Source organism: Lepidochelys kempii, chromosome 4 (genome assembly GCF_965140265.1).
Source record: "Lepidochelys kempii isolate rLepKem1 chromosome 4, rLepKem1.hap2, whole genome shotgun sequence".
Classification (NCBI taxonomy): Eukaryota; Metazoa; Chordata; order Testudines; family Cheloniidae; genus Lepidochelys; species Lepidochelys kempii.
This window is the reverse complement of record NC_133259.1, coordinates 135,294,514-135,318,415: the sequence shown is the minus strand read 5'-3', so window position 1 is coordinate 135,318,415 and position 23,902 is coordinate 135,294,514. Positions and strand designations below refer to the sequence as shown.

The following is a 23,902-nucleotide window of genomic DNA, read 5'->3' as shown; positions in this document are numbered from 1 at the left end:
CTGGCAGAAGGCCCAGACTGCCAGACAGTGGGAAAAGAGGAGGAAAGTCACTTGCACTGGAACCTCTGCTTCTTCCTCAGTGGTTTTGGAGTCCTCTGCAGTCTCTAGTAGTATTGAAGGAGCTCTCAGATCTTTCCTGCTTCCTTCTTGGAGCTGAGACACACAGGCCAAGGGAACATGGATCATTCTGGGAGTCCTTTAAAGAATGGAAGGCCTCATCTGTCTTTGAATTAAGAAATTCATTGTCCTCAAAGAGAAAGCCCTCAATTGTAGGGCTGTCAAGCAATTAAAAAGATTAATTGCATGATTAATCGCACTGTTAAACAATAATGGATGCTTTTGGATATTTTCTACATTTTCAAATATATCGATTTCAATTACAACACAGAATACAAAGTGTAGAGCGTTCACTTTATATTTATTTTTGATTACAAGTATTTGCACTGTAAAAAAACCAAAAGAAATAGTATTTTTCAATTCACCTTATACAAGTACTGTAATGCAATCTCTTTATCATGAAAGTTGAACTTACAAATGTAGAATTATGTGCAAAAAAACCTGCATTCAAAAATAAAACAATGTAAAATTTTAGAGCCTGCAAGTCCACTCAGTACTACTTCTTGTTCAGCCAATCACTCAGACAAACAAGTTGGTTTACATTTGCAGGAGATAATGCTGCCCGTTCTCGTGGCACTGTTATAGCCAATGTCGCAAAATATTTAGGTGCCAGATGCGCTAAAGATTCACATGTCCCTTCATGCTTCAACCACCATTCTAGAAGACGTGTCCAGGCTGATGACAGGTTATGCTCAACAATAATCCAAAGCAGTGCGGACCAACGCATGTTCATTTTCATTATCTGAGTCAGATGCCACCAGCACAAGCTAGATTTTCGTTTTTGGTGGTTCGGGTTCTGTAGTTTCTGCATCAGAGTGTTGCTCTGTAGCGAGGCAGTGTGGTTCCCTGCAGCCCCAGAGAGGAACGAGCCCCTCCAGACGCCAAAGTGGGCAGAGCCAGTGGAGCCTGCGCCAGCCCCACAGAGGTCAAGGCACAGGACAGGAAGTACAAAAGCCCAACCCCAGTGCTCACCAGAGACCCAGCCGCTGGAGAAGCCAGACGCCTGTGGCCTAGCTCCCGGCTGGGAGACTCCTGCAATTGGCAACCGAGCCGAGGCCTGACCTGACCCCTGAGAAACTGTTAAGCCTGCCTGTGGCAAGTTACCCAGAGAAGCTGCCGAGCCTACCACTCGCTGGGTACCTGAAGAGTACCCATGGTACTTGATTCCTTGAAGGACACCATCCAGGTGCAGGTACCTCTAGACGGGGAGGTAGGAAGTAGCCCGGGGGTAGCCGACCCTAGTCTGGCTGCAGCACACCTAGAGCCTATGTCAGTGTGTTGCAGCCAGGACCCCCACTGACACAACAGCAGGCCGTCTGCTGCTGCTAGGGCCCCAAGATGGGACGCAGCGGAGTGGGTGGGCCTGCATCCCCCCTGCCACCCAACATGCAGATGACAGTCTCCCCCTCTCCCAGGCCCTTCGGAGCCAGGGCCGGGGTCTCCTGAACTTACCTGTTTGCTCAGCCCCTTTCTCAGGGCCTGAGCTTGGTGTTTGAGTCCCAAACGCTGTACTGCCCGCCCTGAGCCAGGGCCTGGGCTTGGTGCTTATTTGTTTGCTCAGCCCCTGCCTGAGGGCCTGAGCCATGGACTCTTTGCCGCCACCCTAACATAGGGCCTGGGCTTATTGCTTAACGGTTTGCACCGTCCCTGTCCAAGGACCGGAGCGTGGGACTCGCTACTGCCCGCCAACCGGGCGTAACTGTTGTTTTGCCTCTACCGCTGCGTGAGACCCCGCAGCCAGACTAGTTCCTCGGACGTAACCAGACAGATGTAGCAAGACGGGGTGGTTCCCTACTGCCCTGGAGAGGGACGAGCTCCGGCCGAACCCTTCTACATGCTCTTTTAAGACTTCTGAAAGCAAGCCCCACCCGTCCCTCTCAGTTTTTGGAAGGCACTTCAAATTCTTAAATCTTGGATCAAGTGCTGTAGGTAGCTCTAAAAATCTCACACTGGTACCTTCTTTGTGTTTTGTCAGATCTGCAGGGACAGTGTTCTTAAAAAGAACAACATATGCTGGGTTATCATCCAAGACTGCTATAACATGAAATATATGGCAGAATGTGGGTAAAACAGAGCAGAGGACATACAATTCTGCCCCAAGGAGTTCAGTCAGAAATTTAATTAATGCTTATTTTTTTTAATGAGCATTATCAGCATGGAAGCATGTCCTCTGGAATGGTGGCCAAAGCATGAAGGGGCATACAAATGTTTTGCATATCTGGCACGTAAATACCTTACAATGCAGGCTACAAAATGCCATGCAAATGCCTGTTCTCACTTTCTGGTGACACTGAAAATAAGAAGAGGGCAGCATTAGCTCCTGTAAATGTAAACAAACTTGTTTGTCTTAGCGATTTGCTGAACAAGAAGTAGGACTGAGTGGACTCTGAAGTTTTACATTGTTTTGTTTTTGAATGCAGTCACGTAACAAACAAAAAAAATCTACATTTGTAAATTGCACTTTCACTATAAAGAGATTGCCCTACAGTACTTGTATGAGGTGAATTGAAAAATACTATTTTTTTTATCATTTTTACAGTTCAAATATTTGTAAGCAAAATATACACTTTGATTTCAATTACAACACAGAATACAATACATATAAAAATGTAGAAAAACATGCATAATATTTAATAAATTTCAACTGGTATTCTATTATTTAACAGTGCAATTAAAACTGCAATTAATCACGAATAATTTTTTTGAGTTAATCACGTGAATTAACTGCAATTAATCGACAGCCCTACTCAGTTCTTTGGATCTCCATGGGAATCCCAAATGCTTGGAACCAGGATAATCTTCACATCTCAGATGTGACCATGGTGAGTGACACTGTATTAGATTAATCTAGTGCAGCCCACAGAGAAGTGTGAGATATCAGCTTCTCCTCATTCATTATAGATTTGAACTCTTTCCTAGACTCTAGAGCAGAGGTGGGCAAACTACGGCCCACGGGACCACCCTACCCGGTCCCTGAGCTCCCGGCTGGGGAGGCTAGCCTCCAGCCCCTCCCCCGCTGTCCTCCCTCCCCTGCACCAATGCCGCTGCGTAGGCAGCACGGCTTGCGCCCACCCACCTCCCAGGCTTTCCAGTAAGCCAGTTCTGCCACTCTGAGCGGCATGGTAAGGGGGCGGGAAGAGTGGGGGGTTGGATAAGGGGTAGGAGGTCCCGGGGGACAGTCAGGGGACAAGGGGTGGTCGGATGGGGCAGTCAGGAGACAGGGTGAAGGGGGGAGTTCGATAGGGGGTGGGGTCCTGGGGGGGGGGGCAGTTAGGGACAGGGGTCCCGGAAGGGGGTGGATAGGGGAAGGGGGCCAGGCTGTTTGCGGAGGCACAGCCTTCTCTACTGGGCCCTCCATACCGTTTCGCAACCCCGATGTGGCCCTCGGGCCACAAAGATTGCCCACCCCTGCTCTAGAGGAAGTGCGACCATAAATTGAGACAGCTTGTCCCAGGGCAAATGATTGTATTTTGCTACCAGTTCTGGGTAATTAGTTTCTCACATCTAGAGACTGGCTAGGAGGTAGACTTTATTGCCCAAATATACACCACAAAGCTGGAGCTTTCTCCCTTTGTGTTGGTTTGGGAGGTCATTGCTGTTTGAACTTCTCCTGGACAGCGGCTACAAGAGATCCTGGCACTGGATGAGAACAAAAGTACTCAAATCCTTTTGAAGGCTGGAATCGATGCTGGAGTCTGCCACAAGTGCTTTGCAGGTTCCAACAGTCCCTGTTTTATAGGCATGGTGAGCCTACCAAGCATGAAAAGGTAGGGAATGTTCAGCAGTTTACATGATTTCTCTGCATCTTACTTCCAGTCTGAATTTGTCTGGCTTCAACTTCCTGCTACTGCATCTTGATACACACCTTTGTCTACTAGGCTCAAGAGCTCTCTTAACAGCAGCACAGGATTCACTCAGGGCATAATGGGAAGACACCTACACAATTGACAGTTTTATAGAAACTTTTCAGAGTAGAACTATACTTCAGAATGGCATACCTTTACATTTGGCAAACCAGAGATAGAACAGACTATTTCTGTAAGGACGTGTGCTTTGTTTTTGGCAGCGTAATTCTCTACTGTCTCCTTTCTGCCCAGCCTGAACCCTCATTCACACGATCCTCTGATGCCAAGACTAAAGTCAAATGAGAATGATAAGCTAGAAGAGCTTTGTGTGCACCAGTACTTCAACTAACAGGTTTGGTGTAGAGAGATGCACAAAATGAACATGTGGTATGACTGAGGAAGAAGATCCCTCACTCACTCCTCATAGAATATATGTTTTCCTGGGAAAGCAGCCGGATACATGCAAGGAAACGCTGCACCTGAACTAAGATTAGCTATTTTGATGTTTATCAGGGAATTGTGAATAGAACATTTTCTTTGGAAAAAATAAGTTAATAAGTAGAAAACTTTAGCATAGTGATATGAGATTAAAGCTTGTTATAATAGAATTGTTGAGCTTTGGAGAATTTTAAGGAACATTCCACAGAGACAAAACACAGACATCTTCTATAGTCTGAAATTCAAAACAGGGTGGAGTCAAATCTTTTTACAAAACCAACGGAAACTAAATGTGCAGAGAACATTGTTAAAAATGTATTCTTTGCTGTTTCAAGATCTTGGGGAACTGGATCCCGCAAGATGCTGAGTAACCTCAACTCCCATGAATTTCAGCACAGATGAAGTCACTCATTCCATCACAAAACCTCGTCTTTATTCAGAAACCTGCCCATTTAGCCTCTTTCCAGAGTTCCACAGTTCTGCTTCAACCTCACTTAAAGCTACACTGTTTAATGCATGACAGCTGACAGTTCAAATGTTTAAAAACTAGACTGATTTTGCAGCTCTGGTGCCAGCACTCACCCATACACACACACAAAAATCCAAAAAACACAAACATTTATGATGGTTACACCACTAATCAGATGACGGTCAGAAGCTAAACGCTATAAGTGTCACTCTTAAAATTACTGCAAAAGTCAGTAAAAGCAAAAAAAAAAAAAAAAAAGTGATCCATGTCACAGTGTAACACTAACAGATCCCGGTCATCGGCGGGCAGGCTCAAACCTGGAACCTTTGGAGCTAAATGCATGAGCCTCTACTGCATGAGCGAGAAGCCACAGGGCTCTTAATTAAGGCTGTAGCAGACTTATTAATCTCTGAGGGGTCTCAGTGCCACTAGAGGGAAACAATCACTACACCCAGGAGGTGTGTGGGTTACAACAGCAACAGGAGGGTGTTGGTGTGGGCGATTCCCAACTGCCTTTTCAGACAGTAAGAGACCTTTCCAAGAAGGGCAACCATTCCTTTGAAGTCATTGGGAACTAATGAGTAAATACACATTTGGAAAGCAACAGAAGCTCAGCATTTATTTGAAAATTGATTGTTTTTTTCCATGCACAGGATATTTTTAAAGTTAGAGCTCTCTGCTTTTGGCATGGGGGGGGGGGGGGGGGGGAAGGAGTTACAAATGCAGTCTAGCCTACCATCTGAAATTCGGAAATCTGGAGGGTTTACAACCATAACATTTAAGTCATTTTACCACAAGGACAAAATTCTATTCATTTTGATCTTTTCAACTATCCAATTTTATAAAGCAGTCAAGCCATTGAAATTCATCATTTAGAAAGAAAGGGCAATGTTGATTATTGTGAGAGTGTTCTTTCCCACAATAATTCATAGAAGTGAGTGAAACCAAGGTCTAAACGTGTTCAGAAATTGAACTGCACTTAAAATTACTGTAAATAACACCCTCTAAAAATGAAGATGTTTGCTACTTACTTTCCTTCAATGAGCCATGTGCATTTTGTTTTGTATTTATAATTTCCAGGCCCATCTGTTACATATCCAGAAGATCCAGTTAGCCTGTAAATAAAAATTAGAAATGTAGGTTTCCAGTGTGATTAAACACTTAAGTTTTTCCAACCATCTTAGTTTCAAAAAAATACCCTGATTAAAGCACCCAGCTTTACATTTTCATTTATTGAATGGCCATTATAAAAAATACACACACAAATGGATCAGACAATTGGGATTCTGCTATTGTACTCTTGGTCTGTACCCCTTCTCGTAACTAGCCAGAGTACCCACAAGTTCTGCCAGGAAATTCAAGGTGGTGTTCTCATCTGGCTTCCTTCTCAGACCAGCAACTCAGACAAATGGTATTTCTTTCATAACTGAAGACAGGTACAGAAAGAGTAATGTAGGGAGGATGGCAACAGAGCTTCCCTTAATCGAGCAGTGAAAAGTGATGAAACAAGGTACTTGCTTATAAGGACTGTAGTGAAAACAAACAGAAAATGAAAGATTTGTTTAAAACAAACTGCAAAGTTACTACAAAAGTAAAACGTTCAAAATACAACAAAGTATTACTTTCAAAAGCAGAGTCTCAAGGGTAACTTATGGTCCAGTCTAGATTCGACTTATGTTACAGACTCTCGTCTGAAATCTATGTGCTGAACTCCCCTTAGTCTCCTCTCCATTTAAAAATGGAATAATCCCTCTCTGTCAGTGCCTGGATCAGTTATAACTCGTTTCTGCTTTGAAGACTTTGATAACCCACATTACGGGCAATGGTCCCTGTTCCTGGTATAAGTTTATTTCTTAAATATGCTGCCTCTTCCAACAATTTGTTTCCCCTTAGACTACTCAAAATTATTTTCCACTGTCTTTGTTAAAATGCAGCACTGCTGGACACAGACTGAATGTATGATTTTAGGCACTCATTAGCAGATTCATAAAATCTAGCATTTGAGGTGTTTGTGTAAAAACAAAAACAAAACCCTACGTATGGAAGAATTGGAGAGCAAGAGAGGATGCACCAACTGTACCGGTGTGGAGTGAGTGATTAAGGGTCCTCAATTAAACTGTATTTCTCTGATGTTTCCTTTTCTCCCTGGGAGTAATTACTTCCAAATGAGCATTCCAATTGGCCAGTTAAGACTCAGGCCTGTGTGTCACTTGCAATGCGTATACTAATACTCCACTTTAAGCAACACAAATGTACATTTTAAATTATATAAAATCCAGTCTTACTAATAGGTAGACAAAATTATTTGTAACAGCAGGTACCCAATATAACCTCATAAATTAAGGATAATTAGCAAATTCTATCATAACATGTTATGAAAACTAGGGCTGTCAAGTGATTAAAAACATTAATCGCAATCAATTGTGATGCTAAACAATAGAATACCATTTATTTAAATATTTTGGGGTGTTTTCTACATTTTCAAATATATCAATTTCAATTACAACACAGAATACGAAGTGTACATCACTAACTTTATATTTATTTTTGATTACAAATATTTGCACTGTAAAAACCAAAAGAAATATCATTTTTCAATTCACCCCACACAAGTACTATAATGCAATCTCTTTATAACGAAAGTTGAACTTAAAAATGTAGAATTACGTACAAAAAAACCCTGCACTCAAAAATAAAACAATGTAAAACTTTAGAGCCTACAAGTCCACTCAGTCCTACTTTTTGTTCAGCCAATCGCTCAGACAAACAAATTTGTTTACATTTGCAGGAGATAATGCTGCCCACTTCTTGTTTATAATGTCACCTGAAAGCGAGAACAGGTGTTTGCCTGGCACAGTTGTAGCCGGCATTGCAAGATATTTACATGCCAGATGCACTAAAGATTCATATGTCCCCTCATGCTTTGACCACCTCTCCAAAATACACGTGTCCATGCTGATGTCGGGTTCTGCTCGATAACTATCCAAAGCAGTGTGGATGGACGCATGTTCATTTTCATCATCTGAGTCAGATGCCACCAGCAGAAGGTTGATTTTCTTTTTTGGTGGTTTGGGTTCTGTAAGTTTCTGCTTTGGAGTGTTGCTCTTTTAAGACTTCTGAAAGCATGCTCCACACTTCGTCACTCTCGGATTTTGGAAGGCAATTGAGACTTTTGGGTCAAGCACCGTAGCAATCTTTAGAAATCTCACATTGGTACCTTTCTTGCATTTTGTCAAATCTGCAGTGAAAGTGTTCTTAAAACAAACAACATGTGCTGGGTCATCATCTGAGACTGCTATAACATGAAATATATGGCAGAATGCAGGTAAAACAGAGCAGGAGACACACAATTCTCCCCCACCGAGGAGTTCAGTCACAAATTTAATTAATGCTTCCCCCCCCCCCCCCCAAATGAGCATCATCAGCATACAAGGATGTCCTCTGGAATGGTGGCCAAAGCATGAAGGCATATGAATGTTTAACATATCTAGCACATAAAATACCTTGCAATGCCAGCTACAGAAGTGCCATGTGAACGTCTGTTCTTACTGTTAGGTGATATTATAAACAAGAAGCAGGGAGCATTATCTCCCGTAAATGAAAACAAACAAAGTTTGACATTGCTTTAGTTTTGAGTGCAGTTATATAACCAAAAAAAAAAATCTACATTTGTAAATTGCACTTTCATGAGAAAAATTGCACTACAGTACTTGTATGAGGTGAACTGAAAAAACACTTTCTTTTATCATTTTTACAGTGCAAATATTTAATAAAAAATAATATAAAGTGAGCTCTGTACACTTCGTATTCTGTGCTGTAATTTAAATCATTATATTTGAAAATGTAGAAAAACCATCCACAAATATTTAAAAAATTTCAATTAGTATACTATTCTTTAATAGTGCGATTAAAACCGCAATTCATCCAGGTTAATTTTTTTTAAATTGAGATTAATTTTGAGTAAATCACGTGAGTTAACTGTGATTAATCGACAGCCCAAATAAAAACCCATCCTCACGCTGCAGAAAATGCAGTTACTCCAAGAAGCTGCACTTCTTGTGGGTAGTGCCTTTGTATCTCACATCCTACCTCTGCTTCAGTTATTATATCAACTGAAAACTCTATTTTTTAATTACACACTTATAAGTCCCCACTATTTCAGTACCATGGAAGCAAGAGTCCTTTCCAGGAGATAAATGTGAAAAATTTCTCCAAATCCTGGCTCTCACCCTCCATCTGGAAGAGGACGGAGTACTAAACCATGACTTCATTCACCCTCCCCCACATTTGGGTCATTCCACTATTTACAAGCTCACCAGGCTTCTGGAACCCCAGGGCTTGTGAGATTTAAAACCACTACAAGTTACAGGTTCCTTGCTTTTTTCCTCAATTTAACTATTGACTGGTGCTGAGCAACATCCTTCCCCAAGGAAGCAGCAGCAGTGGACACGTGCAACCCATCCTGAGAAAGTCTGAGAATCCATCACTTCAGAGTAGCAGCCGTGTTAGTCTGTATTCACAAAAAGAAAAGGAGTACCTGTGGCACCTTAGAGACTAACCAATTTATTTGAGCATAAGCTTTCAAGCTCACGAAAGCTTATGCTCAAATAAATTGGTTAGTCTCTAAAGTGCCAGATGTACTCCTTTTCTTTTTGAGAATCCATCGGAATTTAGGGGAGAGAGCAAGATCAAGACCAAAACTATCTGGTCCAGTTTGACTGATACACATAAAATGAGACCAAGTAGTCCCAGTAGTTCCTCACAGATGCATTATAAAAAGAAGAGTACCAAAAGCCAGTGGAAAATTTTACAAGAGAATTTTGGCATTAAAACCATTGTGAAGTAGCAATCAGCATGTTCCAGCAACATTTTCTGGCAACTGAGCAGCCACAAGACGCTCCACTGGAGAATATGCTTGTATTTTAAAGCAACTTCACAAGTTCTCAGAGAAGTATATTTTATCAGAGCTGGTCGGAAAAAAGTTAGACAGAACCATTTCTGGAGAACGCAGCTCCACCAAAATGAAAAATACTTTATGAAATCGTGTTGATTTCACCAAAAATGGAAAGAAGTTCCAACTATGTCAAAATGTCCCATTTCAACGTTTAAGAAAAAAATGGTTTAACTTTTCCTTTCTAAATGACTTGTTTGGAATTTTGTTTCATATTTTGTATGCTATATATTATAAATAAAAGTCAAATGGAAGTGAAATGTTCCCATTTTACTGAAACTAACTATTTTGACTGACCCAAAATGAAACTTTTGACGTTTTCTTTCATTGAGAAATTTCAAATTTGGGCCGTTTGTTTCGAATTGGAACTAAAACAGATGTTGATGTCTTCGCTGAATTCCCACTCTCTGCACAGCTCTACATTTTATACTTATACATTTATACTTATACTTCCAGCTTAATATATCCGGGCCCAAAACTTTTAAGCCTGAAGTTCAGCACCGAATCCATTTTGGGACAACTAGAGCAGTGGCCCAATTTTCAGAGGTGTGCTGAGTTCCTGCAGCTTCCGTGAACTTCAGTGAGGAGGCTTGGACTATTTTTGTTTGTTTTTTCAATTGTTCAGCATTTCTGAAGAGTCAGACTATCCATTTATATATTTAATCAAGGACTCAGGTACCTAATTCTAGACACGAATATTTGAAAAAATGTGGCCCTCTTTTCTAAACATTAAGCTTTGGAAAAGAGCGTCAATGGGGAGCCTGGGAATCTTAACGTTTTAAATAAGCTGATGTTTCAACTCTGAAGGCACTTTGCCTGCAATTGATAGTATGCACACTTTGGAAAAGGAATAAATCTCAGGAGCTAAAAAACAATCTGCCATGCTCTCAAACAACTAGCAACCTTTATCCAGGAATCATTATGAACAACCTGCTCTGCTCTGGAAACAATTACTCTGGCATTCACCACAGAAAAATGATCAAAGGCAATATAAGATAATGTCTCAAACATTCCTGGAAATCTTGCACGCTCCAGTGTTAACAGAACTTAGACATATTTAACAATCCAAAAACAAAATGAACTGTTTAAGTTAAAAAAAAATCAAGACTTTAATCAACAAAGTTTCCTTGGTAAAAACAAGATCTGAAATACTAATCTGTAAATGATTTACATCCCTCACTAACCTTTGGAACATATTTCATTAAACTCAAATAAACCCACGTATAATAAGTATCATTGCAGAGAGTTCAACACTTTCCAAAGCAAATGAAATTGAAGCTACGTTCTCTGCACTCTGGTATTACAGAACACATGGTATTGTATGAACAACCCACAAGCTGGAGATAAAGAGAAATACTTGGCACCAAAGCAAGCTAAGGCTGGAGTCTTATTGTTAAATTCAACAAAAATGAGCTGATAAACGAATAAACTGGGTTCCCAATACTAATGAAAAACAAAAATCCTAGATTTTTTCTAATATTGGTCCTCTGTCTACACTACACAAAAATCTACCATATTAAAGCACTGTACTTGAGCCTGGTAGGGGCCCATCATGTCCTTAAACATGGTTTGGTTTTCCCTATGTGAATAAGATCAAAACATACAATCTAGGAGCAAGGTACTTAAGGTCTGGGAAAATTTGCAGTGCAGCTAGTGCCACCCCAGCACCAGATGATATGACAACCAGAACCATTATAAGAGAGATCTTTTTATTAACATACTATTGGGAATAAAGATCACTTGAGTCCTATACTGTCACTGATTCTCAAACAGTTTGACTCATTGACATCAGTATTTTGTATATTTATAATGTTATCACCTAGATACTATGTTGATGGGCATTCTAGAAATGAACTAAAAATTGTACGCATATATTAATCCATGACTTGAATGCTGTGTATTCTGACTGTTCTATCCTAAACCAGCAATGCATTACATCATTCTGTAATGACAGGTTTCAGAGTAGCAGCTATGTTAGTCTGTATCTGCAAAAAGAAAAGGAGGACTTGTGGCACCTTAGAGACAAACAAATTTATTTGAGCATAAGCTTTCGTGAGCTACAGCTCATTTCATCGGATGCATTCAGTGGAAAATACAGTGAGGAGATTTATATACATAGAGAACATGAAACAATGGGTGTTACCATACACACTGTAACCAGAGTGATCACTTACGGTGAGCTATTACCAGCAGGAGAGCGGGGGTGTGGTGGTGGGAGAAAACCTTTTGTAGTGATAATCAAGGTGGGTCATTTCCGGCAGTTGATAAGAATGTCTGAGGAAGGGGGGGGAATAAACATGGGGACATAGTTTTACTTTGTGTAATGACCCATCCACCCCCAGTCTTTATTCAAGCCTTAATTAATTGTATTCAGTTTGCAAATTAATTCCAATTCAGCAGTCTCTCGTTGGAGTCTGTTTTTGAAGGTTTTTTGAGAAGAATTGCCACTTTTAGGTCTGTAATTGAGTGACCAAAGAGATAGAAGTGTTCTCCGACTGGTTTTTGAATGTTATAATTCTTGACGTCTGATTTGTGTCCATTTATTATTTTACGTAGAGACTGTCCAGTTTGGCCAATGTACATAGCAGAGGGGCATTTCTGGCATATGATGGCAATATCACATTGGTAGATGTGCAGGTGAACGAGCCTCTTGATAGTGTGGCTGGTGTGATTAGGCCCTATGATGGTGTCCCCTGAATAGATATGTGGGCACAGTTGGCAATGGGCTTTGTTGCAAGGATAGGTTCACTTCCTTGAGGAATTCCACCATGATTTCAACAATTTCCATCCCACCATCAACCTCAGCCTGGACCAGTCCACACAAGAGATCCACTTCCTGGACACTACGGTGCTAATAAGCGATAGTCACATAAACACCACCCTAAACCGGAAACCTACTGACCGCTATGCCTACCTACATGCCTCCAGCTTTCATGCAGACCACACCACACGATCCATTGTCTACAGCCAAACTCTACAATACAACCGCATTTGCTCCAACCCCTCAGACAGAGACAAACACCTACAAGATCTCTATCAAGTGTTCTTACAACTACAATACCCACCTCCTGAAGTGAAGAAACAGATTGACAAAGCCAGAAGAAAAGGAGTACTTGTGGCACCTTAGAGACTAACCAATTTATTAGAGCATAAGCTTTCGTGAGCTACAGCTCACTTCATCAGATGCATATCGTGGAAACTGCAGCAGACTTTATATATACAGAGAGAATATGAACCAATACCTCCTCCCACCCCACTGTCCTGCTGGTAATAGCTTATCTAAAGTGATCATCAGGTGGGCCATTTCCAGCACAAATCCAGGTTTTCTCACCCTCCACCCCCCCACACAAATTCACTCTCCTGCTGGTGATAGCCCATCCAAAGTGACAACTCTTTACACAATGTGCATGACAATCAAGTTGGGCTATTTCCTGCACAAATCCAGGTTCTCTCACATCCCCCCACCCCCATACACACACAAACTCACTCTCCTGCTGGTAATAGCTCATCCAAACTGACCACTCTTCAAGTTTAAATCCAAGTTAAACCAGAACATCGGGGGGGGGGGGGTAGGAAAAAACAAGAGGAAACAGGCTACCCTGCATTATGACTTAGCCACTCCCAGTCTCTATTTAAGCCTAAATTAATAGTATCCAATTTGCAAATGAATTCCAATTCAGCAGTTTCTCGCTGGAGTCTGGATTTGAAGTTTTTTTGTTTTAAGATAGCGACCTTCATGTCTGTGATTGCGTGACCAGAGAGATTGAAGTGTTCTCCGACTGGTTTATGAATGTTATAATTCTTGACATCTGATTTGTGTCCATTTATTCTTTTACGTAGAGACTGTCCGGTTTGACCAATGTACATGGCAAAGGGGCATTGCTGGCACATGATGGCATATATCACATTGGTGGATGTGCAGGTGAACGAGCCTCTGATAGTGTGGCTGATGTTATTAGGTCCTGTGATGGTGTCCCCTGAATAGATATATGGGCACATCCTACATCCTACCCCCCCTCCCCCGATGTTCTGGTTTAACTTGGATTTAAACTTGAAGAGTGGTCAGTTTGGATGAGCTATTACCAGCAAGAGAGTGAGTTTGTGTGTGTATGGGGGTGGGGGGGATGTGAGAAAACCTGGATTTGTGCAGGAAATAGCCCAACTTGATTGTCATGCACATTGTGTAAAGAGTTGTCACTTTGGATGGGCTATCACCAGCAGGAGAGTGAATTTGTGTGGGGGGGTGGAGGGTGAGAAAACCTGGATTTGTGCTGGAAATGGCCCACCTGATGATCACTTTAGATAAGCTATTACCAGCAGGACAGTGGGGTGGGAGGAGGTATTGGTTCATATTCTCTCTGTATATATAAAGTCTGCTGCAGTTTCCACGATATGCATCTGATGAAGTGAGCTGTAGCTCACGAAAGCTTATGCTCTAATAAATTGGTTAGTCTCTAAGGTGCCACAAGTACTCCTTTTCTTTTTGCGAATACAGACTAACACGGCTGTTATTCTAAAGCCAGAAGAGTACCCAGAAGTCATCTACTACAGGACAGGCCCAACAAAGAAAACAACAGAATGCCACTAGCCATCACCTTCAGCCCCCAACTAAAACCTCTCCAATGCATCATCAAGGATCTACAACCTATCCTGAAGGATGACCCGTCACTCTCACAGATCTTGAGAGACAGGCCAGGCCTTGCTTACAGACAGCCCCCCAACCTGAAGCAAACACTCACCGAGCAACCACACACCACACAACAGAACCACTAACCCAGAAACCTATCCTTGCAAAGCCCATTGCCAACTGTGTCCACATATCTATTCAGGGGACACCATCATAGGGCCTAATCACATCAGCCGCACTATCAGAGGCTCGTTCACCTGCACATCTACCAATGTGATATATGCCATCATGTGCCAGCAATGCCCCTCTGCCATATACATTGGCCAAACTGGACAGTCTCTACATAAAAGAATAAATGGACACAAATCAGACGTCTTTTTGTGTTTTCCACTGAATGCATCCGATGAAGTGAGCTGTAGCTCACGAAAGCTTATGCTTATGCTCAAATAAATGTGTTAGTCTCTAAGGTGCCACAAGTACTCCTTATCATTCTGTAAGAAGCTCTTCTGGACTGTTCAGGTTTTAACTGGCTCCAGCCACTCTTCTTGACCAGGACAAGCAGTTGCTGTAATGTAAGGACAACAGGCAAACAAATGAAGGGAGTGAGGATACAGAGGCTTAACACCTTCAGAGTTCTAAGAGGGACTTGGAGGACCTCCAGGGTGGAAAAATGCTATAAACAATATCTGTTTTATAAATACACCTCTGACTTTTTGAATTTAAAAAATCAAAAGTAATTAGTTCATTTTTAAGATTAACAGATGGCAAAACTATAATTTATGGTATTGAGGTAACATTTTCCAAAGCACTTAGGTGACTTAAAAGCCTAAGCATCATTGGCTTTCAATGGGACTTAGGCTCTTAAGTACTTAAGGGTATGTCTACACTATGAAATTAGGTCAAATTTATAGAAGTCGGTTTTGTAGAAAGCAGTTTTATACAGTTGATTGTGTGTGTGTCCACACAAGTGCTCTAAGTGCATGTAGTCGGCAGAGTGTGTCCACAGTACCGAGGCAACCGTCGACTTCCAGAGCGTTGCACTGTGGGTGGCTATCCCACAGTTCCCGCAGTCTCCGCCACCCATCTGAATTCTGGGTAGAAATCCCAGTGCCTGATGGGGCTAAAACATTGTCGCGGGCGGTTCTGGGTACATATCGTCAGGCCCCCGTTCCCTCCCTCCCTCCGTGAAAGCAAGGACAGACAATCGTTTTGCGCCTTTTTTCTTGAGTTACCCGTGCAGACGTCATACCCTGGCAAGCATGGAGCCCGCTCAGCAAACCGTCACCCTATGTCTCCTGGGTGCTGGCAGAGGTGGTACTGCATTGCTACACAGCAGCAGTTTATTGCCTTTTGGCAGCAGACAGTGCAGTATGACTGGTAGCCATCATCAACATAGTCCCGGGTGCTCTTTTAATCGGGTGCCTGGGCAAACGTGGGAGTGACTCAGCCAGGTCATTTCCCTTTTAAGTTTCGTCTCGTGGCTATTCAGTCCTACCGGCAGTGCACTGTCTTTTAATCTCCAGCCAGCAGAAGATGATGGCTATTCGTCATACTGCACCGTCTTCTGCTGAGCACCCAGGAGATGTTGATGGCTAGCAGTCGTACTGCACAGTCTGCTGCCAGCAAGATGTACAAAGATAGACGAAGTGGCTCAAAACAAGAAATAGACCAGATTTCTTTTATATTCATTTTCTCCTCCCTCCCTCCTTCCCTCTGTGAAATCAACGGCCTGCCAAACCCAGTTTTGAGTTCTATCCTTGAGGGGGCCATTCAGTTTCTCGCAAAGCCACCCCCTTTGTTGATTTTAATTCCCAGTTAGCCAACCCTTTAAGCCATGTCGTCAGCAGCCCCTCCCTCCGTCAGAGCAACGGCAGACAATTGTTCCGCGCCTTTTTTCTGTGTAGGCGCCATACCACGGCAAGCATGGAGCCCGCTCAGATCACTTTGGCAATTAGGAGCACATTAAACACCACGCACATTATCCAGCAGTATATGCAGCACCGGAACCTGGCAAAGCAATACCGGGTGAGTAGGCAACGTCAGCGCGGCAACATGAGTGATGAGGACATGGACACAGACTTCTCTCAAAGCAGGGGCCCTGGCAATGTGGGCATCATGGTGATAATGGGCCAGGTTCATGCGGTGGAACGCCAATTCTGGGCTCGGGAAACAAGCACAGACTGGTGGGACCGCATAGTGTTACAGGTCTGGGACGATTCCCAGTGGTTGGGAACTTTCACATGCATAAGGGCACTTTCATGGAACTTAGTAACTTGCTGTCCCCTGCCCTGAGGCAGAAGAATACCAAGATGAGAGCAGCCCTCAAAGTTGAGAAGCGAGTGGCAATAGCTCTGTGGAAGCTTGCAACGCCACACAGCTACCGGTCAGTCGGGAATCAATTTGGAGTGGGCAAATCTACTGTGGGGGCTGCTGTGATGCAAGTAGTCAACGCAATCAAAGATCTGTTGATATCAAGGGTAGTGACTCTGGGAAATGTGCAGGTCATAGTGGATGGCTTTGCTGCAATGGGATTCCCTAACTGTGGTGGGGCCATAGACGGAACCCATATCCCTATCTTGGCACGGGAGCACCAAGCAGCCGAGTACATAAACCACAAGGGGTACTTTTCAATAGTGCTGCAAGCACTGGTGGATCACAAGGGATGTTTCACCAACATCAACGTGGCATGGACGGGAAAGGTACACGATGCTCGCATCTTCAGGAACTCTGGTCTGTTTCAAAAGCTGCAAGAAGGGAATTTATTCCCAGACCAGAAAATAACCGTTGGGGACGTTGAAATGCCTATATGTATCCTTGGGGACCCAGCCTACCCCTTAATGCCATGGCTCATGAAGCCATACACAGGCAGCCCGGACAGCAGTCAGGAGCTCTTCAACTACAGGCTGAGCAAGTGCAGAATGGTGGTAGAATGTGCATTTGGACGTTTAAAAGCATGCTGGCGCAGTTTACTGACTCGCTTAGACCTCAGCGAAACCAATATTCCCACTGTTATTACTGCTTGCTGTGCGCTCCACAATATCTGTGAGAGTAGGGGGGAGATGTTTATGGCGGGGTGGGAGGTTGAGGCAAATCGCCTGGCTGCTGGTTTCACACAGCCAGACACCAGGGTGGTTAGAAGAGCAGAGGAGGGTGCAGTGCGCATCAGAGAAGCTTTGAAAACCAGTTTCATGACTGGACAGGCTACGGTGTGAAAGTTCCGTTTGTTTCTCCATGATGAAACCCACCACCCCTTGGTTCACTCTACTTCCCTGTAAGCTAAGCCTCCCCTCCTCCCTTCGATCACCGCTTGCAGAGGCAATAAAGTCATTGTTGCTTCACATTCATGCATTCTTTATTCATTCATCACACAAATAAGGGGATAACTACCAAGGTAGCCCAGGAGGGGTGGTGGAGGAGAGAAGAACCAGGAGGGGTTGTGGAGGAGAGAAGGACAAGGCCACACAGCACTTTAAAAGTTTAAAACTTTAAAACTTATTGAATGCCAGCCTTCTGGTGCTTGGGCAATCCTCTGGGGTGGAGTAGCTGGGTGGCCGGAGGCCCCCCCACCGCGTTCTTGGGCATTTGGGTGAGGAGGCTATGGAACTTGGGGAGGAGGGCAGTTGGTTACACAGGGGCTGTAGCGGCGGTCTGTGCTCCTGCTGCCTTTCCTGCAGTTCAACCATACGCTGGAGCATATTGGTTTGATCCTCCAGCAGCCTCAGCATTGAATCCTGCCTCCTCTCACTCTGCCGCCACATTTGAGCTTCAGCCCTCTCTTCAGCCCGCCACTTACTCTCTTCAGCCCACCACCTCTCCTCCCAGTCATATTGTGCTTTCCTGCACTCTGACACTGTCTGCCTCCACGCAGTCGTCTGTGCTATGTCAGTGTGGGAAGACACCATGAGCTCAGAGAACATTTCATCACGAGTGTGTTTTTTTCGCCTTCTAATCTCCACTAGCCTCTGGGAAGGAGAAGATCCTGTGACCATTGAAACACATGCAGCTGGTGGAGGGAAAAAAAGGGACACTGGTATTTAAAAAGACACATTTTCTAGAACAATGGCTACACTCTTTCACGGTAAACCTTGCTGTTAACATTACATACACAGCACATGTGCTTTCGTTCCAAGGTCGCATTTTGCCTCCCCCCACCACGTGGCTAGCCCCTCACCCCCGCCCCCCGGCTAACAACGGGGAACATTTCTGTTCAACCACAGGCAAACAGCCCAGAAGGAACGGGCACCTCTGCATGTCCCCTTAAGAAAAACACCCTATTTTAACCAGGTGATCATGAATGATATCACTCTCCTGAGGATAACACAGAGAGATAAAGAATGAATATTGTTTGAATGCCAGCAAACATACACTGCAATGCTTTGTTCTACAGTGATTCCAGAGTATGTGCTACTGGCCTGGTGTGGTAAAGTGTCCTACCATGGTGGACGGAATAAGGCTGTCCTCCCCAGAAACCTTTTGCAAAGGCTTTGGGAGTACATCCAGGAGAGCCACAAATGCCAGGGCAAATTAATCCTTTCACATGCTTGCTTTTAAACCATGTATAGTATTTTAAAAGGTACACTCACCAGAGGTCCCTTCTCTGCCTGGCAGGTCCAGGAGGCAACCTTGGGTGGGTCCGGGGGGGGACTGCCTCCAGCTCCAGGGTGAGAAACAGTTCCTGGCTGTCGGGAAAACCGGTTTCTCCGCTTGCTTGCTGTGAGCTAACTTCATCATCATCATCATCTTCCTCGTCCCCAAAACCTGCCTCTGTGTTGCCTCTATCTCCATTGAAGGAGTCAAACAACACGGCTGGGGTAGTGGTGGCTGAACCCCCTAAAATGGCATGCAGCTCATCATAGAAGCAGCATGTTTGGGGCTCTGACCCGGAGCAGCCATTCGCCTCTCTGGTTTTCTGGTAGGCTTGCCTCAGCTCCTTCAGTTTCACGCGGCACTGCTTCGGGTCCCTGTTATGACCTCTGTACTTCATGCCCGGGGAGATTTTGACAAATATTTTGGCATTTTGATAACTGGAACGGAGTTCTGATAGCACAGATTCCTCTCCCCATACAGCGATCAGATCCCGTACCTCCTGTTCGGTCCATGCTGGAGCTCTTTTGCGATTCTGAGACTCCATCATGGTCACTTCTGCTGATGAGCTCTGCATGGTCACCCTGCTGATGAGCTCTGGCCAGCGTGGCAAGCTGCAGGTGACCATGCAAACAGGAAACTGAAATTCAAAAGTTCGCGGGCCTTTTCCTGTCTACCTGGCCAGTGCATCTGAGTTGAGATTGCTGTCCAGAGCGGTCACAATAAAGCACTCTGGGATAGCTCCCGGAGGCCAATACCGTCTAATTGCGTCCACAGTACCCCAAATTCGACCCAGCAAGGACGATTTAAGTGCTAATCCACTTGTCAGAGGTGGATTAAGGAAATCAATTTTAAGAGCCCTTTAAGTCGAAAAAAAGGGCTTCATCGTGTGGACGGGTGCAGGCTTATATCGATTTAACGCGCTAAATTAAACCTAAACTCTAGTGTAGACCAGGGCTAAGTCACTTTTGAAAATTGTAGTCCTGTAGTTTCATTTTCAAAAGTACCTAACTATTTCATGCTTAACAGTTAGACACATACAAGAGAGTTATCAAGCCATGAACACTGTGGGTTTCAGTTTTTTATAAATCAAAAGGAAGATGAAGCAGTATAAGGGGTCAATAGATTTTGCTGAAAAAAAGCTTATCAAATCTAATGTCAAGTGTTTTATTATTTAAAAGCATTTTCTGTATTTAGATCCTCCTGTGAGGTTCCAACAACCCACACAGAAGCAAAATCCTAATACAAGTGAACCAGAGAGTGAAACCAACCTATCAAGTTTCAATAGACCAACAGAATGAAATGCAAAAACTGACCACAACAGAAAATCAGATTTAGCAACTTCACCTCGCAATCTCAGATTTATTAATACTGAAAGGATTTTTTTTTAAACACACAAATGATTTCATATTCACAGCATTACTCTAAAAACGCAGACTGGAACCAGGCTAATACATCAACTCAGTTACTTAAAATATCAAAAAGAAAAGGAGTACTTGTGGCACCTTAGAGACTAACCAATTTATTTGAGCATAAGCTCACTTCATCTGTAGCTCATGAAAGCTTATGCTCAAATAAATTGGTTAGTCTCTAAGGTGCCACAAGTACTCCTTTTCTTTTTGCGAATACAGACTAACACGGCTGCTACTCTGAAACCTTTCATTTGCATGTTAAAGAAACTACCTAAGATGGTATTACATGGATTCTTTTGTGCAACAGTTAATTAAAAAATATGCACAGATACAGGTTTATCTAATTATCAGGAAACAAAAGGAAATCTGTAGGATAATACCATCTGTGTTGAAATTTTGGAAGTTTTAACACCCTAAGGATATGTCTACACTGCGGCGTAAAAACCCCCACTCTACCTACAAACAACTTGTGTTAACCCAGGGCTTGAACCCAGGGTCCCAGGACCCCACAGGCATGGAGAGTCGAAACCTGAGTCAACCCAGGACCCAGGGTTTATGCCCCACTGCTTTGCAGCGTAGACGCAGCCCCACTGAACTCATGCTCTGGGAGTCCAGCAAAAGTATTCCACAGTCCCATAGGCTCACTTCCTTTGTCCTCTAAGATATATCTACACTGCAATTAAAAACCCACGGCTGGCCCATGCCAACTGACTTGGGCTAATGGACTGTTTAATTGAGGTGCAAATGTTCAGGTTCAGGCTGGAGCCTGGGCTCTAAGACCCTGAGCTCTAAGACCCTGAGAGGTAGGAGAGTCCCAGAGCTCAGGCTGCAGCCCGAGCCTGAACGTCTACACCCCAGTTAAACCATCCCTTAGCCCAAGCCCCACAAGCCCGAGAAAGTGGGCATGGGCCGTCAAGGGTGTCTAACTGCAGTGTAGACAAACCCCTAGACAGTCAAGTTTGGTGGACAATCAAGTTTTCCCACAGTGCACCACAGAAAACTAGGTCACACTTTGAGAGGACACGAGGAAGTCTGGGGCACAGGTGGTTGGACTCAGGCCCACATTATGCAGTGTAGAAACTGGAGCCCCAAGTTAAGATACAGGATTCAACAATTCCTAACCTGGAGATTAGAAGGCAGTGTAGATGCTCAAGCCTTAAAACCCAGGGTCTGCTAATTTGAGTTTTACTAAACTTGGTCTTACATTGCAGTGTAGACACACCCTCAGACTCTGGTTCAGTCACAGGGTCCTAGGACTCTGTGGGAATGAAGGGCTTGAGTCAGAGTCTCAGGGTTCAAGCCCTCTTGCTTTGCAGTGCTAACACAGTTCCCCCTCAACTTAGGTCCTGGAAGTCCACCAAAAGCAACCCACAATCCCATGGGCCAACTTCCTTCATCTTCCCTATCCCGAAAACTGCCAATCAACTCCAGAGACCTGGAAGCAACTCCCCTTGCGGTAGTGCAGCAGCTCGCTGAGTCAGCAGTTAACTCTTCCATTGTTTTTGGACCACTAAGCTGCAAACACACCATCACAGAACCTCCTACGTTTGCAATGGAGACTGACCAGAAGAAGTCCTTTGCAAAGCATGCTGCTTCAAGGTCTGGGAACACAGTTAGAATTTGGTGAATCTCTGGTGCAAGGCCAACAAAACAGTAGACTTTAGTAAGGGTACCAGGGATGATCACACAAACCAGCAAATAGTAAAGGAGCTGGCAGCACTGCAAATTTACCAAACAGGTTACAAGTGCAGAGAGTGGATTAACTGACTCAATACCAAGTACCAGGTGTTGTGTGCTATACCCAGCACAGAGCAAATAATGGCACGCGGTGGCCTGCAAGCTGGGGTGCGATCTGCTGGCCCCAGAACCCAGCATGGGAACTGGTGGGAGCAAGCAGAAGGTGCAGAGTGAGGCCAGTGAAGTGTCTCTGCTGGTGACACCAGTCCCAGAAAAGACTTTGCTGCTTCTGCAGCAATCTTGGGGTTGTACCCGGAGAAGCTTTCTGATGCCCCTCCCCCCACCCCCGAAGAAACAAAGCATCATGGAACTGGCAGCAGACAAGGAAGAGACAGAAGCCACCCTGAAGCCTGGCAAGTTTCTGGCTCCATTTTAATGTTTACTAATATAGGACTAGGAGTGACTTCTGTTGTATGAACCAATGAAGCACTTATGAAGCCCCAGATAACAACATGGTGGAATGAATGCCAGCAGCTTGGCTCCCTCCCGCACCCTACCCCAAAGAGTTCAAAATGGCAACTGGGAAATGCAAACAGCAAGTCTTGAAAGTAAATTTTTTAGAAAGGAGCACATTTTTGCCAGGGCCTCTGAAATCAGTGTACGGTTGATAAGCCCAGGCAAAAGAAGGTATGTGGGGTCCCCCAGAATAACAGGGGACAGTAACTAGACATTTATGACAAGGTAATCTGGTGGGAATAGTGTCCCAGCCTGTTCATGAATGTAGACTACCAATCAGCAAAAGAACAAAACAAAACCCTGGCATCATGAACTTTTCCAGTGCAACCCACGTTGACATTCATAAATTGACCTCTGTAGTCCCTGAAGGCCTGTATAACAATGGAGTAGTACCCTTTTATGTTTATGTACTCATGTGCTCCTGAGGAGAGCAAACAATGGATACGAGTCCCATCAATGGCCCTGGTGCAGTTTGGAAACCCCATTCTCTCAAAGCCAGCACTTACCTCAAGAATATCTTTTATGCCTGCCACCTTGAGGTAAACCACACCCCTGACCTCCTCAGAAACCTTGCCACCACTTTACCCACTGTCAACTTTTCCACACCAAACTGGTTAGCAATCGACCTGTAGCAGTTTGGGGAAGCCAGCTTCCAGACAGTTACAGCCCATTTCTGGACCAGTTTGGCCACTCACATGTGTGTATCTTTACACTGGAGGCTTAGGGCAAGCTGTGCACAAAGCTCCAGAAACGTAGCTTTCTTCATGTGTTTCTTCTGGACCCACTGCTGGTCATCCCGGGTCTGCATGATGATGTGGTCCCACCAATCTGTGCTTGTGGCCCTGCTCCAGAAGCGACTGTCTAAGTAGGGGGCATCAGCAGCTGTTCCAAGTGACATGAGCAGCATCAGCCAATTTGAGTCTGGCATCCCTGTGTCCTCCACCTCCTCCATTATAAAGTTCTGTCAGGTTTCTTCAGTGAATCAGAAAATGTTGCTGAAATGTTCACCAGCATCTCACAGAAGCTCTGTCCTTTTCCTGACACAGGAGTGAAAGCATAAGCAACAGAAATTCTTCAAAAGGTGCCTCCTCCACACTCCTGTGTGCTGGGAGCACACAGACCAAAATGACTGCTTGGCAGGATGTGTTGGCAGGCTGTGCCAACTTCCTGTAACATGCAGCATGGACAGTCAAGTTTCCCCACAGTGCACCAAGGTCAAAGGGCTAGAATAGCCACATTTCAGGAAGATGCTAGGGATTCTGGGAT

General features: G+C 44.0%; 1 protein-coding gene across 1 annotated transcript in view; it reads right to left on the bottom strand.

The window, feature by feature from the left end:
* The window catches only part of ATRN (attractin), a 270,477-nt gene that overhangs the window by 199,074 nt on the left and 47,501 nt on the right, over positions 1-23,902 (bottom strand). Inside the window, exon 2 of the mRNA XM_073342975.1 lies at positions 5,901-5,984. Within this exon, the coding sequence (XP_073199076.1) occupies positions 5,901-5,984 (84 nt within the window). The remainder of the gene's footprint in view (positions 1-5,900; positions 5,985-23,902) is intronic.